Below are 16,531 nucleotides of genomic sequence, written 5' to 3' on the forward strand. Positions count from 1 at the left end.
GCCTATTGGTCAGCGCATTTTAGCATTTGGTCAGTTTTTGCACTTTAAAACTCAAAAACCAGCTTAGAGTATCCTAACCGATGCTAGAATGCATCCAATACATTTCTTCATGTTTTTCAAGAATTCAATATGGATTCTTTGATAATTCTTTGCCTTAGCTTTGCAACACTTGCTGGTTTAGTTTTATAAATTTTACTTTTAAAGTACGCCAAATAAAAATAATCTTTAGGATAAAAACGAGTGGACCAGAAAAGATCCGGAAAATACCTGATCTAAAGAACGTCGAACAGTTACACCAAAATAAGCTAGAGCTTTATTTTCTTCAAACCGCATCTCATTAAAATTGGCTCCAAATTTATTTTTCAGGGCACATACAATTTCATTACTAAAAAGCAGTTCATAATTATTTAAATTTCCTTTTATAAAAAATGTCCCAATTAACTGAGTACTTACTATTTCCGATCATACATTCAGTTCTGGTGGTCTTTGAGTATTGTTTTCACGTATCCACTGTAGATTTACCTCACTTCAATATTTTAAATTTGCCCGATTTACATTCCCACAGAGTGTAAATATTGCTTCGTCGGAAAAACATTTTTACTGAAGTTCTCGTCATTATTATTACACCATTAAAATGTAGTCTTCAGTCGTAGTCAACTTCATTTAATTCTTGCAACAACTGGATTTTGTAGGGTTTAAATTGATTCTTATGTAAAACACGTAAGTCTGAAGAATAACCTACATCATGTATTTGTGTAGTTTTGCGTAAGGATATATGTGGATTTTTGTCGAAACTCTGCATTCAATCTAAAGTTTTTGTAATTTAAATGGGAATAAGCCACAATTAAAGGTTAAAGTAAATTTATTGACGTTTCAATTTCCACTTCGGAAATCGTTCTCAAAATACAAACATTTCTCAAAACTTATGTTTGTGTTTTGAGAACGATTTCCGAAGTGGAAATTGAAACGTCAATAAACTTACTTTAACCTTTTAAATATTAATTACTTTGAAATGTCACAAGAAAATAGCTTCAGAACAATATCTAAAATTTTATTGTAATATATAACAGTTTATGATCTATCTGTTCCAACTGACCGTCAAGACGTCATTGGTCATTGGTCAACCCCATAGAAACAATATTGTGTTAGTGGTACTGGTAACTACTCAACCGCCGTTTCAGCACCCAAACGAATTTGTAGGCTCAGAACCAGAATTTGTAGAGCAGGCCGCTGGCAACTATGCAGTGCGGATACGTCACAATCAGCTGATAAAAACAAAAACTCCATTCCTCGACCTAGGTTAGTTCCTCGACTATCGTACTTGTTTTGTTATTATTTTCCCTACGTTTTAGAGTGATTGTTATTATTTACAACCCGGACCCATACATATTAACTCGTATAAGTAAAAAATGATTATTTTTCGGCCAGAAGATTATCTTACTTAAAACACTCAACAAAATTTCATAATAAATATCATGGGAAACAAGTGACACTTTACTTTTTTTTTGCCCCCTTATTTGTGTCCACCCACATAGGGAACAACGAGTGCACTGAACTTGAATTATAGTTTATTATTAGTGTTATTACTACCTACATCTATGGATTTTAATAAAACCATTGATCGAATATCCGAATTCAGATATTCAATCAACGATAAAACTCGGACAACACTGAAAGGAGGAATAAGCAAGCTTACATTTTTTTGAGGCAAACCTCATACTCAAAAATTTAGGAAAAATATATAAGTCTGGCAACAAGGCTTAGATATGAGTGAAAAACGGTTAAACCGGCGGTGTTTTGTGTTTATTTAGTGATCATAAAAGTAATAGGAAGAGGAAAATTTATCTTAATTTTAGGTACAATTTAAACAGTAGGTGAACCGCTGTGAGTGAAACCAATGGAACCCAAAGTTGTAGACAATTTAGAAAACAAAAGCAAACAGTTTTCACTAACCAATACTAAAAAATTAGAACAGGAAATCACTTGTAGTAATTGCTCTAAACTTTTAAATATAAGCCCTATTTACACTTTGGAAGAAGATGATAGCTCAAAACAGGTGTGTGGTCGATGCCTCCATATTGTAGCGCATTTTGAAGGTACAAAGTGGAGACAGGTTGCATATGAGAATTTGGCAAAGTTTATGACATTCCCATGTGCTTTTGAAAAAGAAGGATGCACTTCAATATTACCATGGGATAAAGTTGTTGACCATGAATTGGGATGTTTCAGTGCCACAATAATCTGTCCTGCTAATGACAATGGTATTTATAAAGGACCCGAATGTTCTTGGAATGGAAATGCAGCTTATTTTCAGCATCACATTGAGGAAGATCATAAAGTAGGTATATTGGTATAAATATTAGTTATTACTTATATTGCATAGTCATTGCAGTTTTCCTTTTTCTTGAATTTGTAGGAAAATTTCCCTTTTCTGCCTCTAGAATGGGATTACTCTCATGTAATTCTATTGACTTACAAATGTTGTGTTATTTTTTTCAACTTCCAGAGAAAATTGAAGAAGAACAAAAAAAACATATCAGTGGTTACATTTCCATGTTTTTTCAAATAATTGGGCATACATTTTATTGCCACATAATCTGAATGTTTTCGGTTTTAAGTATGAGTGTCAGCTTTTCTTAAATATGGTTAACCATTTATAAGATATATCTAGATTCTGCAAGTATGCACAAAAAGTCAATTCCAAACTTGTAAGGATTATTTGCTATAAATTAACTCATTCACTGCTGCTGGCTCTTATATGAGCCAACACCGTGCATTAGCCAGTGCCAACAACTCTTAAAAGAGCAGCTGTTAAATACTATTGTTATGCAAAAAATGATTTGGCTCCTTGCTAAAACCAATTGAAAATTGGTGGCAGTGAACAAGTTAAGCAGAATTGCATCTAGTATTTGTAGGAAAGTTATTTATGGACAGTAATATCAAAGAATATAGGCGCTTATAGAAGAATTGTTCACTGTTATTTTTGAAAGTCGGCAAAGGAAAGTCAGGGTGGGACGCACGTGGTACCACTAGGGAGCGGTCATGTCAGCTCTATTATTGCTTCTAAAATATGAAAGAGTGGGGCAATAAATGCAACTTTAGATATTTTTATATGCAGATGCCGCGTGGTCGTAGAATAGGATTAAATTTTTGCGTTTTATAAAATTTTTTAGAGAAAATAATATTATTTTAACTTTTAATAAATTAATCTTTTTAGAAAAATTATTATGATTCAAATTTTTAATTGAAATATGTACAAATCTTAAGTATAAATCAGTTTAAGACTATATTGTAATAATTTCACCAATATTCATTCATTGTGAAAATTATGTTTTAGATACTTGTTATTTTAAAACAAGATTAAATAGTACCCATACAGTGTAAAACTTTTCACATATACTATTCATTGAAAGGTACTGTTAAATATTTCAAAAATAAATCGAATGCTTTTTGTTGTTATTAAAAAATTATGGATGAAATGGAAGTTTGGAAGTTTCGGCGAAATTGAAAATTTCATAATTTAGTAAAAAGTTTCATTGAATACTTTTTTTTAATTGAAATTTTTTAAAAATGTTTCGTTAATTTCTGGGCAGAAAAAAGTATAATAAAAAGTTATGTGACAGTTTTTCGTTGTGTTGGAACAAACCTATTTTTAATTCAAAGTTATACAATTAAAAAAATTAATACTTTGAATATTGTAAATATCATACATTTTAAAATTAAAAATTTAACAATTTAATATATTAAAAATAAAGATTTTATTGTGAAAAAACAAAAAAAAAAGACAGTTTGCAAATCAATGACATCGAAATTTGTTTAGGCATAGATGCAAAGTTACCCGTTTGTACTCCTTTCCCACTTCCCCCTTACTACATATTTCATTATGAAATTTTCGCCACGGCGCCACGCTTTGAGTTTATGCAGCCACGCTCAGGAGGAGTGTTTTGGTATTTTTACTATATTCTTTGGTAATATTTTCATTTAGAATAAAACTAGAATAACAAAATAAAATAACTCTATTCAAAACTTCTGAAACAATATAGAAATGATGATGCAAACATCTATCATGAAGCATAGCTTTTGAAAAAATTGGGAGCCTACTATAGTTGACTATAAGCTCTTCAAATTAAAGTTTTTTGTCCTAAAATTCCACAGACACAGAGACATATTGAAATTCTTCTAAGAAATCTTCCAGTATTCACGTTGTAATCAACACCACCCTTTTACTTCAGAACAGTGTTGAAAATGTAATCATCAATGAATAGCAGAAAAGCACTTATAGATTCTGAACTGTAATTCTTGCCTTTGCTTAAGAGGTTGGCACAAGAGGCCTTTGTGGAATATTTTTTGTAGCTGCTCTACCATTAACACAAGTCAGTTAAGTTTTTTTCCACATAGTATCACCAGCAGCAACAGGATGTCTACAAAATTGAAAGTTCTTGAGTTATCACTGAAGATTTCTGAGGGCAAGGTGAAAATTTTAATTTGTAATATTATTGATCAAATCTTTTATATATTATGGGAGTAAATCACCATATTTAGAATAACATATCTGATTTGATGTTTGGATTTTCAAGCTTGAAATCATATGTGATTGAAAATCGAAATGCCAATACAAAATGTTATGAAAGTCAAGAAATTTAAAAAATTCAGTTCCCAGTAATTTAAAAAATATTCAGTTTTGAAAAGTCAAATCTCCAACTCATCAGAGGAGAAAGAGGGTTTGCCACCAACATCAGTGCCAGTGATGTTCTACATGGTACACCAAAACTCCCTCTGGTGATCAAATTGTATCCCACTTTTCATGAGAATATCCCACACTACTGTCAAATTAAATTAACTGAGAATCACCATCATCATTAGCCATTTTGATTCCACTGCTGAACATAGGACTCCCATAAATAATTCCATTGCATCCGATCTTGAACACTTTGAATCCAGTTGTGCTAGATGCGCTTGATGTCATCTGACCACCTTTTTGAAGGAGGTCCTAGATTATGATAAGCATCATGTCTAGATCTCGATTCTAAAATTTTCTTGGTCCATTTCTGACTCTGGCAAGATGTCCTGCTCAGTTTCATTTCAATCTTGTATTTTTTAAATTTATAACACCAGTTTTTCTATTTGATTTGAAACTCATTTTTCTGGGGGATCTATTTAACATTGAGCTGTCGATTGCTCTCTGTGCCACTTATTGATTACTTTCCTGGTAAGGGTCAATGTTTCTGCTCCATACATTAGAACTTCAAGCACATAGGAATATCTGATCTTAAGATGTCCCTAATTTTTCCGTAAGCTGCCCATATTAGACCTATTCTCCTGTTTAACTCTCTTGAATTGGAAATATGTGAACATTAAAACAATTTTTTAAAAAACATTGTTAAGTTTTTGGAATCCCTTGGAAGAGGGATAATCCCTCCCCCAACCCAAAATATGTCTCCAAGCAGTGCCATCCAGAATGCTTCGAGTGAAAAGACCCTTATTTGAAAGGTACATAAAGATATAAATGTATTGATATTTGTTGGTGGCTATGAAATACACCCCTCACAGGGTGACAAAAATATTGACTAATGGTTATATAAAAAAAAATAAGCCAACAAAGAAATAAGAAATCTAAATTATGAACAGAAATCTTTATTACAAAAAACAATGCTTCAGAAATTATAATTTTTTAATCGCAGGCACTCGCGTGCACTATATTCTTATTTTAATATCCTAAACTTCGAGGGTAGATTCTATTAATGTTATATCAAATTCCTATTTTTATAGGAATCTCATTAAGGTTGATCTGCACCCCCCAAAAGACAAACTGTAAATTCAAAAAATTTGAAAAAATTTGAGAAGGTATATGTGATAACTAGAAGTATTTTGACAACTTTTAAGCAAACTTCATGTTTTCGTTTTTGAAAAAACTCAAAAAAACTACTTTTTTCCAAGTATAAAGCGGGAAAACCAAACATAGGATTTTGTTAATTTTTTTACAGCATCAAGATATGATTATAAGAAATACTTATGAATTTTTTGAAAATTTTTGAATTTACGGTTTTGTTCCAATAGGAAAAAAATAATATGTTTCGGCTTATAATAAAGTTACCGGTAAGAAACCGAAAAATTTTTTAATAACAACATATATAAAACTGTAAAAGTGGAAAATATTTGCAACAAAAAGTTAAATACAACATATAAAAAATCTCGTTAAACAAGAATTATGTCTTGAACTGCCGCCTTCAAATTGTAATGTAGGGAGATGGCTCCATCTGAAGCAATGGTAGTATTTATCATCGATAGATAGCATTACGTTCGGCTTCGAAACGCTTCAAGCAAAACGTCACACTAACAGGGTTGCCATATCGATTACTTTGTACAACACTTTGGCAGATAACAACAAAATTTAATAGGAATGTTATCGGTTTGAACTTTGAACCGGTCATGCTGAAACTTATAGAGTTACAGAATAGTAGATACTGCAACTTTTATTTTGAAAGTAGGATATCATAAAATTTACACTCTATAAGTAATATATCTATAAAAAACCTATTTAGTTTTAAAAACCTATTTAGGCGTTTTTAGTTAATTATTTTAGTATTTATAAAAATAGTGTTTCTTGCATAACCAGTATCGTACACAGAATTTGTCTGAGCGGGGGGGTTTGAAATTTTTTTATGCTACCTCCATTTTGAGTCCCTAAAATTTGGGTTTTTGTTTAATTTAAAGTACTAAAGAGTTTAATTTAAAGTACTAAAGATAGCAGTGCCAAAGATTCAGGTATCTATTGTCCTGCCTACCAACTAAAACCACCCTCTCTTACTTGTGTGCATTTGACTGTCGCACGTACCGTACTCCGAAAGTGGGGTGAAGACATTTTTGGAACACTCACTTCTCTTATCTAAATCTTATCTATTGTTCTGAAACTATTTTGTTGTGGCTTTTAAAGTAATTACTATTTTAATGGGAATAAGCCAACTTGTAAATACAATACATTTTGGAGACGGCTATCGCCGTATTCCCGTTCTTCTCCGCCAATCCTGCCGGTTTAGGGCATGCTCCTCCTCCAAACCTTTCGATTCCATCGCTCTTCTAATTCCTTCATTCCATGAGCGTCAAGTTCTACCTCTTTTTCTTCTTCCAGGGGGGCATCCATTTGTGAAGTTTTTGGGGCCAACGTTCGTCAGGCATTCTCAATAGGTGTCCAAACCATTTTGAACCTCTTTTTTTCTATTCTGTCAATGACCGTTTCTGTAGCGTTGGTCTTCCTTTCCTGGCTTGATGTTCTAGCACTTCTTCTCAAATAATCCATTTCAACTGCTAACAATCTTCTCTTCAGGTCTGCATTGACAATTGTCCATACTTCAGAGCCATAACAAAGAACTGATTCAACCATGGTTTGCCCTATTCTTTTTTTGTTCCTTTTTGAAATGTTGCGATCCCACCATAAGGAGTTCAGACATCCTACAATTTTACGTCTCTGAGTAATTCGGTGTTTAATTTCGGTTTGTCCCAAGCCGTTCTTAGCAATGAGTGCACTTAATATTTAAATTTTTCCACTTGTTTGATTTCCACGTCCTCGTCGATGAACACTTCAAACCTTGCATCTGAATTGATAACTAAATATTCTGTTTTCTTCATTCTGTCTTGTAACCCACATTTTACATATTCTCTGTATAGACGCTTTGTCATAAATTCTAGATCATAAAAATCTTGAGCTAGGACGACTTGGTCATCCGCAAAGTTCAGGGAGAACAGTACGTCATTTCCTATGGGGATTCCCATTCTCAGGCAGTTGTTTTTCCAATTATGGAGGGCTGCCTCAATATATAAATTAAACAGTGAGTGTGACATTATGCATCCTTGTTTTAGTCCTTTAGTTACTTTTATTGACTCTGATAGTCTATTTCCGATTTTTAGGTAAGTAGTGTTCTCCCTGTATACTTCTGTAATTATTCCTAAAAGGTATGGACTAATGTCGAGTTGTTGCCACAATTTAAGTCTTGGAACTGTATCATACGCCTTTTCTAGGTCGATGAAGGCTAGATGTACTTTGGTACCAACTACTATTCTTTTTTTTATTAATTGTTGGAGTATAAACAAGTTATTAGTGCAAGATCAAAGATCAAAGACTCAAACGTCAATAAACTTATTTTAACCTTCAATTGTGGCTTATTTCCATTAAAATAGTAATTAGATCTTATCTCTGTCGTTGGCTCGGTTGGTGTTTCTCTTCTTCTTCTTTCTTTTTAATGACTGCTCGGATGTAATTGTGAACACTATTCCATCCCTCCGTACTTCCAGTCATCTTCACGATCATCTCTCTTACAGTCACAGGGTTCATACCAATTTCTTTCTCTGTTTGATGGGTGAACCTCTGCACGGGCGACATCCCAATGAGGTCAGTCAAGACCATGTCGACAATATAGCGTCGAACTATTTGCTGACGCCAGGAAAGATGTTCCCTGAAACAGAAGATTCACTACTGGCCATTCAGGATCAGGTTATACAAACCAAAAATTACCTGAAATATATCGTCAAAACCCTCAGGTCCAGAATGACAAATGCCGACATGGATGTTAAGCTCAGGAAACCATCCAACATCTTACCGGGGCTGTCAGGCATTTGCTGCAACTGAATATAAGGAACGGCACGACTCAGTAAGAAAGATCATTCATCAAGAGATAGCTATCAAACTGGGACTTCTTCAAACAAACCATCTTCCATATTATCAATACGTTCCTGAGAGTATACTTGACAATGACAACTACAAGCTATACTGGGACCGCACTGTGCTCACAGAACAAACAGTGGCACATAATAGACCAGATCTCATACTAGTTAATAAACTAAAGAGACAAACAACATTAATTGATGTGGCGATACCCAACAACAATAATCTTCGTGTTAAACAGAACGAAAAAATCGCCAAGTACAGGGATCTGGAAATTCAAATACAAAGACAGTGGAGAATGGAAAGTACCCAGACAATACCTATTATTCTCTCTACTACTGGAGTAATTCCAAAGAAACTCCTAGAAAACATAAAAAAGCTAGGTCTGAATGAACATCTTTACAAGACTATGCAGAAAGCTGTAGTACTCTCAACGTCCAGATGTGTACGAAAATTTTTGGGAGATACTCCAACATACCAAGCCACCTAGGGCTCGATAACACGGAAAGAGTCCCACCAGAGCTCAATCCTTTTGATACCGTAGGTATCTGGGATGAATGAATTTTCCCCTTAGATGGAGTGTGAGCCGTATGACTAAATCTGGGATACTAACACTCAAAAGCAAACTTAATTCCAAGCACATAGTAAAAGCAATAAACACATACGCAATACCACTTTTCACATACTCATTTGGCTTTATAAAATGGTCGAATACGGAAACTGAAGAACTAATTAGACCAAATAGAACCGTGATAACTAAATAGGCATCAACTACCCCAAATCGTACATCCAAAGCATGACACTACCACGCACACAAGGTGAGAGAAGAACATCGGGTTTTGGAAATATCATTCACTACTTAAAGATAAAAAACAGCAAAAAACAAAGACAAAAATATATAGAGCAGCAATTAGACCAGTGATAGCATACGTAGCGAAAGTAATATGTCTTACGAAAATAGATATAAAGAAAATAAAAATATAAATAAAAAGTAAAATATAAAGAAAAAGTAAGAATTATTAAAAGCAAAATGATAAGAATAAACAGCCCAATAAAGCCCGATCAAGGAGAATATAGAAGACTAATGAAGCATGAAATAAGAAATAGAAATATAACCGAAGGTGAAGACATAGTGAAATTTATTAATCCACACAGACTGAGATGGTTTGGACACATACAAAGAAGAGAAAAAGATGCACTAATAAGGAAGATAACAAACCTGAAACCAGTAATAAACAGACCAAAAGAAAGACATGTTCGCATGTTTTAAGTAACATTTTTGACGATTGACCATTTTTCATATAAATCCCACTAAAATATTTAATAATACCAGATACTTTAATTTTTAACTATCAACGAAAATCTAATATATATGATTGCATGTATAAATTTAATGGTAATACGATATTCACAGATAGCGCCGCTAAGTACCTCTTTGTCGATAAAAATGTTTACATAATAAATATGTGTCATGTTTCAATGATATGTGTGGATTATGTTCTTGCAAATGCGTAACTTTAATATTCCGATTGACACAGCGGAGCAGTAAAATATTATACATAAAGATGTTGTTAAAGATATCTTTGCTTATTTGGTCTACTAGGTATTTGATAAAATTACTGTCTACACAACTTGGCAACTCAGCCATTGGATATAATGATAGAAAACTGTAATTTATATTAGGGTTTGAAAATATTACAGAGTCATCATGTAGAAATCTACGATTAAGTTAAAAAAATTACCACAGTAGTATGCCGCAGTAGAGCCATCTCTAGGATCAGAAACAAATTAATCGAGGGTGAAGATCAACCTTAAATATTTTGGGTAATTCTACCTTTTTCGTTTTCAGACTGCATAATATTTTTGTATATTTTAGGATTGGATAATTGATCCACCATACTTTGAAGAAATTCCTGACGAGAACAGAATGTATTTCACACATGTAAATAAAAAACTAGCAGCTATAGTCTTTATAAAAATAGATGCTAAAAATTATAAATCCTGTGTATTTCTCATTGGAAGTGACATGGAGAGCCAATTTTATAGGTATCAGTTAGAACTGAATGCGGGAAATGATGCAAATTCCATACTTTTAAGAAAAGGTAGACTTGAACCATTTGGTTATTTTCAAGCTATTCTATCAAATAAAGAAAAACTCTTGGATATTAATTTAGACATTATAAAACCAATGATTAGCCAAAGTAAAGCCAGGAAACCTCTTTCAGCTAAGTAAGTTTGTAAAAATCAAGTGTTTTTTATTATTGAAACATACTTATCAACAACTTACTTTAAGTGATAAGGGTACAAGTAAATAATAGCATTTGAGCTATTTTATTGTTTTTTTTATAGGATTTTATTCACTGATCTTTGTCGTATTGTATTTATCTTCTTGTTTTTTTTTTAACTTAACTCAAACAAAATGTTATCGTGACAAGGTTAAATTGAAATTTATCAGACTTGTTGATTTTGAAATGTTTAAGTGAATTGAAACATTTTGTCATGATTTATTCCTGCCTTGCATAAATCACTTATTCTAAATTATACTAAATAAAGTACCATAAATTATGTTCTCAGAAATCGGTAATAATAACTCACCTAGGGTCTAATATGAAAATGTTACATTGTCAAGAAAAGGGTTAACCTGATATCACTCATGTATGGTGTAAGACCAGTAACTTCATGTAATCCTGATTTAAGTGAGTGTTTGGAATCTTGAATCTTCAGTTGTCAATCAACAGTGAGTGAATTGAAAGTTAACACGGTCTAGTACACCAGATGCGACTATTGCCAAAGCATTTTTGTACTCTTGCATCAGATGTGTAAATGTTATTAGATAAGATTATTTAAGTTGATTTACTTATTTTTAGTGCTTTTATTTGTTTATTTACATTTTATATCTATGGATTAATGGAGAAATCACATGCTTGATATGTATCATCGTTATTTTCAAATGTTCTGTACAAATTCTTTGAGGACCAGGCAATTCCAAGGGCTCCAATAGTCTTTAAATTCTGGAATTCATGCACGTTTTATAACACAACTGCTCATAAGTGTTGAAACTTCCTATTTTATCCCTGATAACTTTATGTTATTTTAATCACGAAAAAATAGAGAATTCCTTTTTTAAATCATATACAGAACTATGTGGTTCTATTAAAGAACCACAACTTTGGTTTTTGACACCATGTTAGAAAAGACTTAATACCTCATTAAGTGTAAAATGGGTAAGAAGTCTTAAGCTTTTATTAACATCTTTTTTCATATATCTAGCAGGTATTTTATAATAAAATAACCTGTACTTCGACTATTTTATATTAAATACTTTGACCTTTTTGTCCTATCAAAAAGTGTATTTGTACCCTATTTCAAAGATATATGAGCAAAACGAGAATATCTACAATTACAATAAAAATAATGGTTTCAACTAACACCTAGTTCGACTTAAGTATGTACTTACTAATCTACTCAGAGTCACTGTTATCACTAGTATCAGTCATATCTTCTAAATTTATAGTTAATTTGGTTAATGCTGGTAAATATGTAACGTAGTAATTTTCCACTCCGATTACTTGTTTGATTACAGTTTTTCAGTTGGTTGCTGTGATCTTTGTGACTTATCTTCTAATTAAATGGAGAACAGTAGACGAAAATTTAGGAGCCACTTTTCTTCTCCTTATATCTTTTAAGTTGAGCCCATATTAACTCTATTGGGTTCAATTATAAAGAAGTCTAAGCACGGTATGTCCATTACTACTAACACAATAATTATCAACAACATTTTCCTTCTGGTACTGTCTACTATGAGCAACCTCCAACAATTGCTTTTCACTATATGATGCCTCAAATAAAAATTCCTGAATTTCTAATTTGTTCCAAGTAATATTTCGAATTTTTCTCATTAATCTTGAATGATATGTTGCGTTGTCCATGAGAATCACACTATGTTATGGTAATTTCGGAAGAAGAGATTTTTAAACCATGATTCAAGAATTTCACTTTCCATATCCTCATGATAATCTAGAGAGGCGTCTTTAATTTTTTTGCAGTTATTAATAATACATCGTCGATCCATCCATTTTCTCCACCGCAGTGTAAAATATAATTATCTGTCCTTTATTAGGCGGTACTGAATTAAAACACTTTTTGTTATTATTCGTCCAACTTTTTTTCACGGTGTCATAAGTATCATACCAGGTCTCATCTAAATAAACAATATTTCGTTTCATTTTTTGATACTCAGTTATCTGTCTGATATAATTGTTTCTTAAAGAAATTATTCTAGTACTTTCTATTAGTGTCTGCCGCTTGTCTAAATTTTGTACTTAAAAATATTTTCTTTAAGAGATAATCGAAATGTTGTTGCTGAACATAACCTTGACATGAATGTCTTTTCGAACCAATTCACTTCGAAGGCTTTCAATAGTTGGAAAAATATTAGCCGCATACTTTTGTATATTGTTCTGGTTATAGGTTCAGTTAAGTGCGGTTCTATTTGCCACAATCCTTTCTCCTCTGTCTAGAAGAAGATGTAAACATGTTTCAGCATACGTTTGGCATCATCAGAGAGGTATTAAAAATGTCGTTTACGTTTTACTACACAGCTTTGTAAATCTTCCAATTGATTAGAGGGTTCCGCTGACTCTTCAGCTGCAGAATTATTATCACACCACGGACGCCACATTTTAAGAGTATATTCGTAAAATGGTAAAAGAAGTTTAGAAACAACACTGACGAAGTCACAACCAAAGTCAATTGCAGTTCACTATTTGAATTTACTGAACGCTGCAGTAGTTATGATTATACTAAAAATATTCTTGTTTCGCAAAATCTGTTTTCGCTGGTTTAAAAATAAAATATTATACCTACCTACCCAAGTGCAAAACACTAGATGGGGCGAAACGTGATTTTTCCTGATATTTTATGGTTTCGGTCGCTCAGGCAAATATTGTTATATCTTACCCGAAGGATGCATAAGTCTGCCGATAAAAGATAACGCATATGATTTGTCATAATAGGGATGTCTTGATTGTCTCTTGGTCCACGTAGACTGATCAACAGTTCGATGAAAACGTCAACTGGGTGACTGCCCATATTTTCATACATTTTACAAGGCACATCTAAATGTAAATATCGATGAGAATATTAAAACTTTATATTGTAGCTAGATTAAATAAAACGAGCGGTTCGAATTTATATAAATATATTTATTTATAAGTTTACAGTTCGGTAGTATCTTAACAACTAAAAAACTTCTAACATCACGTCATATATATACCAAAAGTATTAAGTTCGAGAATATTCAGGAGTTGTCTCACCTCTAATTCGCCTACGTGACCTGTTGTTCTTTCTCTCACTCGATGCATCGCGAATGTTCTTGATGCATTTTTGCAACCGTTATATGGACTATGCCGAAAGCATGTTCGTAACAATATTATTATACAACTCAGTCATTGATAATTTTGCAGTTAATAACTACTCTTGGTAGAGTATTAAAATTTTTATTGCCTGCTTTATTACAGATATATTTTTACACAGTCTCACCGAACTATGAGGCGACTATACTAGAAGTTGTAACAATTGTTAACCTATATAAAAGTTGTGAATATAGATCGTACCGTGCATTTATAATATAATAACTATTGTGGTTTGATTTCTATTGAGGTTAATATTAATTTACCAATATCTAAGCTAATAAACTATTTTGATTTTAGATTCAGTATTGCCATGAAACAGAAAAAAGTTATTAATCAAATTTCGGAAGCATGCGGTGTTAAATGTAGGATTCCAAAATCAAAAGCTTTAAAGCAAATAGTAAATAATACTCTTGATGAAAATCTTCTTGCAGAATTGGTATGTCCTGTTTGCATAGAATTCATGGTCCCACCAATTTATATATGTGAAAGCGGTAAGTTTATAAGAAAAAAAAATATTTTATCATGTCATGTTCGAGGGTCGTCCAAAAAATAAAGAACAATTACGCATCACGAGCGGCACCGATCCCTCACCGCCGTGACTTTGTGCACACCAGTCACTGTAGAACAGGAATCTTGTGAAATGCGGAGCTTCTATACTTGAGAATCAAATTTGTAGGCAGTAAATTCTCCGAACTGTGAATGCGATAAACCAACAACATCGTTGCCAGTTTGTAATGATAGTCTAGCAATTTATCATTTAATCATTGACATGCAGCAAAATTATCATATTAATTGTATTTATTAAGGTATATAATAAAATGTATTTAGTAACATCAATATTTATGTATAATATTATATTTATATACAATACTTATATATAGAAAACATCTAAAGTACGATAATATTCTTTGTAAAAGTCATACATGACAACATCGCATTCTAGGACCGGTAGAAAGGAATAGTAGATCAACGTTGTCATAATATAGAGAGAGATAAATTGCTCATTGACTTTCTAGCTTAGCATTCAGCAGCGTATCGTTCACACTGTTGCAGTGACTTTTAAAAATTAATCTTAATATAATATGACATGAGACATATTTAACTTTGAAGTGTATACTTCTTATCACAAAAAAAAAACACTTACTTTCAAATTCCATAATTTTGTACAAAACATACGAGACAAAGAAACTTGCTATGACATTTAATGACAAACTATAATTTTTTTTAATGACATTTTTTGTTTGTTACAAAAATTAATTATCAAAAAGGCAGGTAGAGAGATTTACCCTGCTGTTATTTCAATGAAAGGTTTCTTTTCATTGCCATTACTTATACCAATCCTGAACTTGCCGACTACATGAAGTGAACTTTTACTTTTAGTGAACATATAAACACTCACACATATATATTATACATAAATAAAATAAATCGAATCGAATATACCTAATATATATATATATATATATATATATATATATATATATATATATATATATATATATATATATATATATATATATATATATATATATATAAGAAGTATTCATTTTTTTTAAGAGCAAAGTATATTGGTACAAAATGTATTTTAGTTTGAAAACTAGGTTAACAAAACAAACTTACTTACATACGAAAGTAATCTTAATAAAATGGTTCGACCTCCACAGGAAGTTAAAATATTAATCATCGTATGAAGACGACTCGTCGGCTGATGAAGAGATATCGCGATCACTATTATTTACATTGATAATTAATGGTTCAACCGAAATGTTCACTCTTGTGTCTAAGTTCCTCATTCTATCTTCTTCTTTTATAGTGGGTCTTATACAATTTTTCCAAGACTCAGGTGTGACATTTTGTATGGCAGTAGCTAACAAGTACTTCACCTCCTCCATTTTAAAACTCAAGTTTTCCCTTGCCACTTGGTTTTTTATTTGAGCCCATATAAGCTCGATAGGTTTCAGCTCACAATGATAAGAAGGGAGGCGATGTACAATTATGTTGTTTGCACGAGCCATTTCATCGACTGCATATTTCTTGAAAACGGGTATGTGTATCCTCGCGAGGTTTAATATTTGTACTTTCATCATGTTGTCATTGAATGGTATATTTTTTTGAGAGAGCCAGTTGATTATTTCACCTTTTCGCCAGGCAGTCGTTGGTGATGGCTCCAACCGTCGACTGTGGTATGACGCATTGTCCATAACAACGACAGAATTTGCTTCAAGGCTTGGTAGAATATTTGAAAACCAACCTTCGAATCTTTGAGCGTCCATTTCCTTTTTCGGTTCATTTTCTTGGATTTGAATAGTAACAAGCCGTTGTCCAAAAAACCCGAATCGCTGCCTATATGTGTTATTATGAGTCTCCGTCCTTTACCCGCTGGTGTTTTTAATCCTAATGAAAGCTCTTCAATGAAGGCTTGTCGACGACTTTTAATTTCCAAATCTTGCCACACCTT

At 32.5% G+C, this 16,531-nt stretch overlaps 1 protein-coding gene across 2 annotated transcripts in view; it reads left to right on the forward strand.

Annotated features, from left to right (window-relative positions):
* The first annotated feature begins 1,278 nt into the window (after nucleotides 1–1,278).
* LOC140437069 (uncharacterized) overlaps nucleotides 1,279–16,531 on the forward strand; it is a 42,132-nt gene continuing 26,879 nt past the window's right edge. Inside the window, exons 1-3 of one of the 2 annotated variants that reach the window (XM_072526321.1) lie at nucleotides 1,279–2,338; nucleotides 10,536–10,888; nucleotides 14,371–14,564. In XM_072526321.1, the coding sequence (XP_072382422.1) occupies nucleotides 1,898–2,338; nucleotides 10,536–10,888; nucleotides 14,371–14,564 (988 nt within the window). In that variant the 5' untranslated portion in view covers nucleotides 1,279–1,897. The remainder of the gene's footprint in view (nucleotides 2,339–10,535; nucleotides 10,889–14,370; nucleotides 14,565–16,531) is intronic. The other variant, XM_072526320.1, reaches the window with a different exon arrangement.

This window comes from Diabrotica undecimpunctata, chromosome 3, assembly GCF_040954645.1.
Source record: "Diabrotica undecimpunctata isolate CICGRU chromosome 3, icDiaUnde3, whole genome shotgun sequence".
Lineage (NCBI taxonomy): Eukaryota > Metazoa > Arthropoda > Insecta > Coleoptera > Chrysomelidae > Diabrotica > Diabrotica undecimpunctata.